The sequence below is a fragment of the Clupea harengus genome, chromosome 22 (genome assembly GCF_900700415.2).
Source record: "Clupea harengus chromosome 22, Ch_v2.0.2, whole genome shotgun sequence".
Lineage (NCBI taxonomy): Eukaryota > Metazoa > Chordata > Actinopteri > Clupeiformes > Clupeidae > Clupea > Clupea harengus.
This window is the reverse complement of record NC_045173.1, coordinates 5,591,811-5,603,332: the sequence shown is the minus strand read 5'-3', so window position 1 is coordinate 5,603,332 and position 11,522 is coordinate 5,591,811. Positions and strand designations below refer to the sequence as shown.

Genomic DNA, 11,522 nt, shown 5'->3' with positions numbered 1-11,522 from the left:
ATCCGTAATCTGCAGGTCATAGGACTCCTTGTTGTTTTGTTTCTGGAAGCTGAAACGGGTCTGCTCCCTCAGCATGTTTGGGGAGATGAGGAGAGGAGGCTGATAGTTGTGAGAGCAGTTTCGGAACCAGGTGATGTGCGATCCAGTGGTCATGACAATGTCACACGGAAGAGTGACCGTTTCCCCTCGCTTTACCCACACCTCTTTAATGTCATCACAGAGAACGACACCTGTGAACATCAGAACTTTGAAGTGGGGGAAATATAAGCTGTACTGATTATATGAAATAAACAGGCCATTTGCAGAGTATGGTAGTTCCCATATCTATGGTGTGTATATACATCATTGTAAAAATCCTTTCTAACAAACACATAAATATTTACTTACTGAGAGCCACTGTGAGACAGATGTATATCTTCTCCATGTCTGAGGGAGACAATAGTTATCAAACCAACTTCCGTTAGGTCAAACAGGAAACCAGTGGTTCTCATCATCTGACATGCACATTTCACAGCAGTGCATGTGCAGCGCTTTTGAGTCCGCTGAAAGAGCTGCTGAAGAGTGGTTTCCTGGAAGCAGGCCCACCACCTCAGTTTGTTAGAAAAAAAACTTCCACAAAAAGGTTAAAGATGTATGTCTATTTTATTTCTTTTTATATAGTCAAAATCCTTGCATCAACCATATAAAATAGTGTTTGAAGTGCACATACAACCTTTAAATAAAAAAAAGAACATCTGGTAGCATGAGAGACAGGAAATAGCGTGGGCACAGAGGGCTACTGTGCATCTACAGGCGAAACCTCCCAATATAAACCACTTCAGAACTGCTATGAACAAGGCTGCTTTGAATCTCTACAGGCATCCTTCTCCCAGCACATCTAACTTCATAAAACTTTAAAAAAAGATTTTTAAAAAAAACAAACATTACAAACATGTATCACTGCCTCTGTCAAGGAACATACCGCTCCTGCCACACTGTATTAGGTTGTAGCTCTATTAGTTGGATCCTTAATTTAGATTTGACTTGGAAGACCGCCTGATATTCTGGGAACTAGTAAATATGACTGCATAGGTTTAATTCCCTTGCCTTTATTTAGTGTACCTGACACACATGGGTTATACTTACCCACTCCAACATAACAACTACACCTATTAGACGTGTTGTTCTGTTGTGAAGGTGATGTAGATTTCTTTCCATGTATGAATTTATTGACCTATAAAGGGCAAACTGCTACCACCTCACACAAGTCGCATAGGACAAGAGTATGAAGAAGACACTTTTATTTTATTTTACATTTTGGTGACATCAAGTGGTCACATCTGAAGTTGCATGTTTGTTATAAGGTCACAACGACATACAATGTGTCTGCTCCATGTTACAAAAAGTCAAAATCAGGACAACCTTTTGCTATGTTACATGCAGACTGCAATTGATTACAGTTCATTGTGTATGTGGTTATCTGGCACAAGAGCTTTCAGTTGTCAGTTAGAGAACTGCTACTGTGGAAACATGGACAATTTGATCATGTATGAATAATATGTGCAATATAAAACTCCTCGTCTACTTAATCTGTAAACAATTACACTTTTCCTAAATATCATCTTCCCTATGTTAATCTCACTAAAATGTGACAAAAAAGATCCATGTGCATAACAACAGGAAATTGAGAGAGAAATATTAGATATTAAATTATGTTTAAGATGTTAAGACATTAAACTCTTAACATGTCCATCTTGAAACTGCTTTCTGATGAAACATTCCACAATCTTATAGCTGTCCGAAGCGACTGACAAACATCTCCAATAAAATCATCACAGCGAGACTTCTCATTGAGGGCACGGCAGTCCTCTGATTACATCATAATCATCACAGCTCTTGCCATGCCAATAAACAACCTTTGTTTTCAACTTGACCACAGTTCAGTGCCTCTGACGCTGTACAATGGGACTCATCTGATCACAAATGAATGTTCACAAAATTATATTTAAAAAAAAAAAATAAAAAAAAAAATAAATAAATAAAAAAAACACTCAACTAAGTTATCAGAGTTTTTAACCTGTAATCGGCAAACACAAATGACCAGAACAGCATGTGTCCGTCTTTCAGTGTCCATTTGAACTTTACTCGTTATTTTAGCACTGTTGAACACACCACAAAACCAGATCGATGTGGATTTCTATTTGGTTTCCTGAGGCTGTCTGTGTACTGGCCTTAAGGCTAGCAGTACTGCGACCAGAGCATCAGTCAGACTCTGCAGGTCTGCCTAACGCCCGTCTCAGCATCTTCCAGCCTTTGGTGTTGGAGCTGCTTTTGTGTTTGCCGACATCTAGTCACATCCTCTGCAGACCGCCTGGCGTCCCGACGGGTGAAGAGGACGCAGTGTCCTTCTTCTTCTTCTGGAACAGGCTCTTGAGCTTGGAGGACTTCTTGGTCTTCTCTCGGCTGCCACTTCTGGATTCAGGGGGTGAGGCTTTGGGGGAGCCGCGGGGAGTAAGGTGGGCCGTGGTCTCCAGTCCCACCATGCCTTGTGGTAGCTCATGTATGGTTAAGGGGAAGTCGGTCGTGCTGGGAGCAGTCATACTGGTGGAGTAAGCCTTCTCGAGGATACCGTCGTACACCAGCCTGCTCAAGGGCTCAGAGTTGGGCCTCCGCAGCATCAAGGAGCTTGTGGTTATGTCAGGTTGACCGATGCGACCCACATCCATGGCCGCGTGCTCCTCGCGGGAAATGCGCCGTGGATCCACTGGGAAGTCCAGCCTGTCCACGGGTATTTGTCCCGTGGGTGTGTCCATGGAATTGTCTATTCTGAAGTCCCTGGCGGTCCTCCTTCTCTGACTCTCGGTGGCCATGTCAAACTCATCTCTAGAGATCTTCCTGGTGGCTGCGTCCAAGGAAACATCCCTCTTATCTCTAAACGTACGTCGTCTCTGAGCACTGGTGACAAAATCGGAATCATCCCTGGGAGGTTTTCTAGAGGCTGCCTCCAGGGAAATCTCAGTCTCTCTAAATATCTTTCCAGAATGGCTGTCTGAATAGTTATCAAGCTCATCTCTGGATGATTTTCTTGAAGGGCATTTTTTTTCCATGCAGGCATCCTTTCTATCGGAAAATATTTTTACTCTCTGAGTGTCCATGCAAACATCCAGCTCTTCCCTTGAAATCTTTCTGAAATCTACAAAAGCATCCAGCTCCTCACGTGATGACCTACGCTTTGGTGTCTCCATAATCACATTGGGATCATCTCTTGGAAATTTCCAGGGCTCAACTTTTAAAGACTCCTCAAGCTCCTCTCTAGATAACCTTTTAATGTTGCCATCATCCTGCTCCTCTTTCAAATGTTTATGTGATGTGCTGTCTGAGAACATGTCCACATCATCACGAAATAGTCTCTTGGCAGATGAGTCCAGGGCAGAGCCTGTAAACATTCTGTTGACAGAGGATCCCATTGAATCTGTGTCAGATGACGTCTCCAGACATTCCCTGTTTTAAAAATACACAGAGGGAGAATATTCTTGAGATTTCGCTGATCTTTTAGTGCTGCAATCATTTGCAATAATGATAAAAACAAACATTGCCACAGCTTCATGAAACATACTGTTTAGTCAGTTGCGCAATGCAAATGTGTTCATCTTCATCTTCTCCATATCGGGGGAGTGGGGCTCTGATGGGAATCAGGAGATCAGGGTCTGGTTGAAGCATTGCAGGCTGGACCATGAGTCCTGTCCGGCGGGGACGAACCATTGCCCGTGGGGATCGCTTCATAGGAGCCACTATGGGAAGAGGCACAGGATAAAGTTTACAACACCATGACGTTTGTTGCCACATCACCAGTTGGATATGTCAAATAGGCCAAAAAGACTAAAGAAATAAAAGAATCTGAGGAAATGTTTTGTTGTACTCCTTGTGATAGATAAAGACTCTCTCATGCACCTGACATGACCCCACCAGAGAAGCAGCACACACCTGCCATCATGGGTGTCAGGTCCTCCTCCAGCTCTGACTCTGCAGTTGGCAAAGGGTAGAAGACACGGGACATCACCTTCCAGTTGGGGTCTGGGTAAAGGCTGGCGTTAAGGCTGGGCAGACCCGGGTTATGCATCACTGGGAACCCACACAACCGCTCAATATGCTGCCATCTGTGAAGGCGCTCCCTCAGACAGGCAGTAACCTCCCCCAGGGCATTCCTGTAATACATGGCACTATATCTGTAATGGCCCTGCCATGGGCTGTATGACCCCTTTTAACCCACACAGTGATAAACAGTGGCACAAAGCACCTTCTTCCTTGTAACTAGGCTAAAAGAGATAGTGGAAACTCACTTAGCTGCGAGGATCTTTTCGTCAATTTCGTCAAGAGAGGAACCGTGAGCCACTTGCAGTGTCCCCAGAATAGAGCTCCTCTTCTTTTTGATCTTTTCAGCCTAGCAACAAATAGATATCGAATGGGTGATGGGTATAAGTCAACAATGGATTCCATCTGGGTACATGCCACAGGGATGAAATCAATATGAAATAGAGCCCTCTACCTTCAAGACTCATACCTCATCCTTAGCTATGGCAAGTTGCTGCTCCGCACCCTGCTTCTTGATGTTGTAGAACTGGACCTCCACCTCATGGGAGAGCTGCAGCCAGAGCTGGAGTGCATCAGGCACTGTCCAGATGGCCTGCATATCGTTTTCAGCCTTTTTCAGGGCCCCACGAACCTACAGGTTATGGGAACATGTGTCAATAAGCTCTACCTTCAGAGATATTTATGCAGCTGTGTGGTGCCCACCAACTAAATCTAGGCTGTTCTTTCTGAATTGTGGTGAGCACGTTTGCGTTGTCAGTGAACGTAAATATGATTAGACTTTTTTGGTGCATCACCAAAATGATGGATTCACTGAAATATATCTATGGAGTTCAGATGGGGTGACTTGCCTGCTCCAGCTCCTCCTCTGCATATCGCAGGCGGCACAGCTCACTTGCGGCCCCCACCCTGAGCTTGTGAAGCCGGTTGGCCTCGTCCTGCGCCCCCTGGATCTCATCCCTCATCTTGTCCTCCAGATTCTGCTTTTCCACCGTGACTGTGCGCTTCTCCTCCTGTGCCCTCTCCAGTCTGTCCCAGTACACAGGTAGGTAGTGCACACGCACACACGCACACACACACACACACACACACACACACACACACACACACACACACACAAAGATTTTAGATCATATCTTGGTGCAATTAACTGTAATGATACTAACTTCAAACTCCCTCCACTGACCTCAACTGCCTCTAAAATTCAACTAAATCCGCTAGGCAGACATTTTCTTGGGTATTTGGGCAAGGAGGACTTACTGTTCTTGCATTTCCCACAGGCTGTTCTCAGCTGTCTGCAGACTCTCCAGATCTTTCATCATCTTGGAGATGTGTGTCTTGGAGGTCTTATTCTGAGCCTGGGCAAACCAGCATCCCCCCACCCCCATCACCACAGAGACGATAAGTAGCAGGTCCTTCATCCAATTATGTGGTGGGCCTAAAAGATCAAAGAGGGGCTCAGATGGAAATCAGCCAATCCACAACATCACTTACACAGTTAGTCTGAAATATGAGCACGAGAGCTCTTTAAATGCCACATATCAATCCCAGTCTGTATTTTAGGCTTCAGCGCTGAGGCTTAGGCGCTACTTCATATCAATCCCAGTCTGTATTTTAGGCATCAGTGCTGAGGTGCTACTTCATGTGATTGTGCCCACTGGCAGGGCATGGGCTTTCTAATTGTGGACACAAAGTTTTCCTTTAATACTGCGAGTGCTGAATGCATACGTGTGGGGGGTCCAAACAGCACCACATCCAAGGCCTTGAGTTTGAGCTTCTGCTTGTGCTGCTGATCCTGGATCTTCAGATAGCCACTCATGAAAGAAGGCTCATTGGATGCAATCCTGGGGAAATTATACGAAAAGAGACAATGAGTGCACAAGGAAATCACGACAGCAAACACATTTTAAAGCACTGCCGCTGAATGGTTATGAAGTGATCACAACAAGTAGGTCTGTGGAACTGTTCCTCAGTAATGAAACTCTTAGACTGATGATGGTTTGTGTAGTCAGGGTGCATGTCCTTACCTGGGGAGGGTGTTCCCATTAACACGCAGGTCCTTGAAGTTTCTGTCATATTGGGGAAGCTCCACAAACTCCCTCAGCCAACGCAAAACATCTTCCTGGGTCCAATTATGAACTAAGGCAAAAATAGGCTAACAATCAAAATCTGCAGACTCATCAGTAACTCCCACTATCAACCAACATACACACAATCACACACTACCTTCAGAGGATTTCCAGCCCCTCCATAGCTCCTCCACAGTGATGTGCTGGTCCTCCCTGTGTAGATTGTTGTGCTTGTTAATCTGCTGCTGCTGCTGCATATCCTCAATTATGAACTACAAATATAAAAGAAAGATGTGGGGCATTCTGTATTACTCATTTATTATTAGCCAGATGGAAAAAAAGTGCATGGCCAAACTGTGTATGTGTGTGTGTGTGTGTGTGTGTGTGTGTGTGTGTGTGTGTGTGTGTGCGTATGCGTTTGCATGTCTTGGAATCTGCACTGAAACAGGACCCTCCATGTGATGAGGTCAGGAATTTGTGGAGTGTCCTCGAGATGGCCCCACCCTGGTCGTCTCCTTGGCAATGGACACAGAAACCCAATACCATAGGGACTTTTCGATATGACGGAACACAGTTCAGGAACGCATCAACATGCCCCAGCAAGGCACTAAAGCCAGTTTCTATCTACAGAGTTGTTTTTTCATTAAAGAGCTGGCCAGTGACACCAACCTCTTTGAAGTCAGAGCAACCAATAAACACAAACATAAGTCACTAGATACTTTCCATAGTATCTTCAGTGGTTCCATCACACCTGGCAGAAGTCACACCCGGCAAGGAGAAAGTCTCCCATTTCTGTTTTGAGGTTTGCACTCTTTGTGCAGCCATTCTGTTTACAGGATTATGGGGCCTGCTTAATCTTAAATGTTACGGAACAGTTAATGTGTTTTATCCACATCCTTCTCGTGGTACAGTTTGATCCCCAAGCTGCACGCATTCGGCCCATTTGTAGGATTCTAGGGTTACCTCCACACTCTCCTCCACTTCTATCCCGCCATCCTGGTCATCGTCCATCTCTCTGTGAATGTGCCTCAGGGCCTCCAGGCTGAAGCGGTCAGCCTCACCCAGGCATGGTGGGCTCACTGCAAAGCAGGGGTCTAAGGGTGGAGTCAACAGTTAAGAGGTCAAGGGGCATACCACAGGGGGGCCTCACACAATAGGAAGCAATTGTGGTCATTAAAAGAGACAAGTTGGAACAGGAGGGGAACAGGTGGAAAAAATATTTCCCTCATAGGCAGCACAACTTACTTATTAAGTAACACTTAAGCTGGCAAAGCTTTGTACAAATACTCTGTGTCCTGAGCCGACCTTTACCCAGTTAATGACTTTCATCAAATGCAATGTCATAATCCCAAGTGCATTTACCTGTTGTATTGAATATGGTGGAATACGCTGGATCAGCGTTTGGAAAGTCAGCCTGTATTCCTTGTGCGGCGCAGGTCAGAAGTCCACGCAGGACAAGGATAACCGTAAGAGAGATTAGAAGCATCTTTCGGGTTAACTGCTCCTTTCACTCAGGCAGAGTTTGAGATCCAAAAAACAGATGTAGGCCTATGCAATTCACCCTCCAACGGTGCGCAAATTGGTTATGCGATCGCGGATACTATAAACGGCACAACAGTCGAAAGATGTAACAGTAAAATATGTAATTTATTACCGGGCAAATAGGAAAGCTGCCCCACTTAAAAATCACGGAAAACACGTTGTCGCCCTTCTAATCTACAAAGTAAACCCATTCCAAAAACTGTCACAATAAAAAACAGGAAGGATAAATCAAATATATTCCAGAATAGGCTAAATTCGGTCTCGACGATTGCAAAAATTGTGTTGTATTATAAATTACAAATGTTAATCAAAATACAAATCAGAAGAACCAGGCAGTAAAATAAACAAAACTGATTAAAACAAATAAACGCCAGCGATTAACCCCACAGGAATAATATATGACAAAAAGTTGTTCTTCAAAATCAGTTTGAAACAATTCCACATAAACTGCCTACGGTCAGCTTCTTCCACACGAAAATCCAATGGATATAGTATTCCAAATGCATGTTAAGCGCACTGGCATGATGCACTTTGATAAAACTGGTTTATCAACGCAGCAAGCATTGGAAATCCATAGTTCGGCTGAGTATAGTCATATAAATTGTCCTGTCACATGTCTGTCCAATCCGAAGCCACTGCATGTTGAATGTGATTTCGGGCAAAGTTATCTCGCCGAGACTGACCGCATTTTGCGTCTTAGCTCTCGGTGTTACTTTCCCAACTGGGAGTACGGCTCTGGTGACCGGTGGTGACGCACTTGACTTTAGCGGAACTGTGAGTATGGCTACAGGAGCGAGCAACAGTAATCGCGCACGGGATAAATATATAACCGTAACATTTATTTTCACTGTCAAAGCCTAGTGCAAGCTTAAATGGATATGGCATATGCTGCCAGGTTTAGAGAAACGATTCAGGATTGTGTAAGGTTGGCACACAGTTCAGTTCTCAAATTGTTGATGGATGATGTCCAGTGTGAGTATTGCGACAATGAGGATTATGTAGCATTCTGGTAAATGGTCTAACTACTTTTTGCACCTGTTGAAAAGCCTTGTCTGTGCTTGAAGAATGCATGCACTAGATCTGTAAAGAAGGTTAATCGTTGCATAGCATGCCACACACACACACACACACACACACACACACACAGACCTGTGACCTTCAAGTGGTGCAAGCACACAGGCACACCCACGCATTAGATTCAATGAAGTACTCCAACCTGTACCCCGTCTCTCTCTCTCTCTCTCTCTCTCTCTCATACAAACACACACACACACAATTAGACTCCAAGAACAAATTCAGTGCCTGTTTGTATGACTGAGCACTGGACTGGCAGGAGAAACATTCTCAAGTTACTGTCTGGCAACTCCCTCTTTGCCTAAAAATAGGTAGAGATGGAAACATAAGAGCTTTGAACTTTGCCCCTTGGAGCCTGCCTGTGTTTGATTGGAATCACTAAAACAGAAATAATAGATTTTTTCGAATGATTACGCACCAGATCTTACTGTGATAGAAATTTAAATTATTATTGTAAAATTAAGTCTGCACAAGAAAATATTATTGTCGCATAAGAAGAGAATGATATAAAATATAAATATAAAATTCATTTCTGCAACTAAACATTTATGTAAGTCCACTGAATAGGCCATTAAACAAAAATTGTAAGATGCATACATTATGCTAAAGATGGCCTGTAACTACCATTTCATCGAACATAAAAATGACCATTGTATGACGTACTAACTCCCTCCCAAGGTGAATCTTTTAAGTTCAAAGTTCAAATATGGCATGTTACAGGAAATCATGGTTTGTAATAGTTATAGTACAGGCACCCCAAGAATTTGCATGCAAACTGTGGATACTTTTTATGCAGAAAAAAAAAAAAAGGTTTATGGATCTCTACAAGTCAATTCGCCTTCTTTCTGACATTCGATACCTGGTCCAAATGAGCGCAGCCGCATCAAATTAATTATTTGAGCCACAGGAACCGGTTTATCCACGTTAACCTTGGCCCATCAATAACAGTGACAGCTGCACCTCTAGGATCAAGCCGAGACTGGCTGGCGGGTTGTAGGCTTGCATCTGTTGTAATAATGTCCTCATGCTGGCACACCCTGCTGGAGAAACACAGATTTGCATCATGGGTTAAGTCAATATCTCTTCAACTTTGATATTCCCACCACAAGTCTCCCCTGATCTATGGCCTTTAGACGGAGACCATTCAGTCAATGACAATAAGGACATAGATGTGATAAGCCAGTGTTCCACGGCTCCAAAATGGTCTAAATTGGTTCACTTTGGAATGGCCCCTTAGCACATAGGAACATATATGACATGATGTCAATGTCCTTTATGGCATTAGCAAGAATCTGGAATAGTAGAAAAGAAACTGGAATAGTAGAAAATTATTCTGTAACTTCTGTAGTCACCTTGCGTAGTACTGTAGAGATCTCCTTAGAGGGCACTGCACACTTCTCTGAAATCATGGGGCAAACTGTTGTGCATAAATCTGGGCAGGAGGAAGACTGGAGATGACAAGGTGCCAATATATTTATTACCCACTGATTTGTGACCACTGTTGTCACCAAATCTTTCTCTCTCTTATAGCGCAGCCTTTGCCCGCTAATGCCTGTGAAAAAAAAAAAAAAAAAAAAAAAACTGTTCCTCATCACCATAACCCTCAAGTACTTATACACATATTGGGCCAGAGCTCTGCCCACTCATTGGCTCTTTTCTTCCCCTCTTAGTCTAGATTGTCTTTGCTATGGGATGCTGCTGTAGTCTCTCCACCTGATCTACTTGCAGAAACCCTCTGCCTACGCCTACCCATCCACACCACAGTCATGCATTAATTCTAGAGCTGGTTTCTCATGGTTTGAGTCCTCTAGGTGCCTTTTGGCAAACTCCAAGCGGGCTGTGATGTGCCTATTACTAAGGAGGGGCTTCCATTGGCCACTCTACCATAAAGGCCTGATTGGTGGAGTGCTGCCTGGATGGTTGATCTTCTGAAAGGTTCTCCCAGCTCCACAAGGATACGTCAAAGTGACCCTCGGGTTCCTGCTGACCTCCCTGGGAAAGGCCCGTCTTCCCCGATTGTTCAGTTTGGCTGGGTGGCCAGGTCTAGGAAGATTCTTGGTGGTTCCAAACTTATTCCATTTACGAATGATGGTGGCCACTGTGCTCTCTGGGACCTGTAAAGCTGCAGACATTTTTACGTACATTTTCCAGATCTATGCCTTGACACAATCCTGTTTCTGAGGTCTGCAGATTTTTCCTTTGACCCCCGTGGCTTGGAGTTTGCTCTGACATGCACTGTCAACTGTGGGACCTTATATAGGCAGGTGTTGGCAATCCCCAATCATGTCCAATCAATTGAATCTATCACAGGTGGACTCCAATTAAGTTGTAAAAACATCTCAAGCAGTATTACTGGAAACAAAATTCACCTCAGCTCACTTTTGGGTGTCATATCAAAGGGTGTGCACACTTGTGTATATATGATATTTTACATTTAGATTTTTAATAAATTAGCACAAATGTCTAAAAACCTTTTGTGTAGAATGTTGAGAAAAAAAATTAACTCAATCTATTGTAGAATATGTCTGTAACGTAATAAAACGTGGAGAAGGTGAAAGGGGTGTGCAGACTTTCTGGCTTGACTGTAGATGACACTGCGTATAGTCAAATGGGTAGTAGAGACTAATTATGAGCTCTCAATGTCTAGTCAAGGCAGTATGCGACACTGCAATCACCGTGTAGTCATAACCAACTTATTGGACGCAATTTCTCCACTTTTTCCTCCGAAGTGATAGCCGCATGTTTTCTATTTTTGGTGTTAGTCACAGC

General features: G+C 43.8%; 1 protein-coding gene across 2 annotated transcripts; it reads right to left on the bottom strand.

Annotated features, from left to right (window-relative positions):
* Nucleotides 1-1,265: 1,265 nt before the first annotated feature.
* On the bottom strand, nt 1,266-8,782 carry stim2a (tromal interaction molecule 2a). 2 transcript variants are annotated; one of them, XM_012831318.3, is made up of 13 exons: nt 8,135-8,782; nt 7,500-7,737; nt 7,101-7,231; nt 6,295-6,409; nt 6,096-6,207; nt 5,797-5,912; nt 5,329-5,506; nt 4,920-5,097; nt 4,541-4,702; nt 4,320-4,420; nt 3,964-4,184; nt 3,596-3,770; nt 1,266-3,480 (listed from the first exon to the last, which is right to left on the bottom strand). In XM_012831318.3, exons 2-13 carry the CDS (start codon nt 7,621-7,623, stop codon nt 2,331-2,333), a joined length of 2,763 nt encoding a protein of 920 aa, XP_012686772.2. In that variant the 5' UTR covers nt 7,624-7,737; nt 8,135-8,782; the 3' UTR covers nt 1,266-2,330. The 2 variants fall into 2 exon arrangements, with proteins under 2 accessions (XP_012686772.2, XP_031416024.1); XM_031560164.2 differs by having other exon boundaries at nt 7,500-8,782.
* Between the last annotated feature and the right edge of the window lie 2,740 nt (nt 8,783-11,522).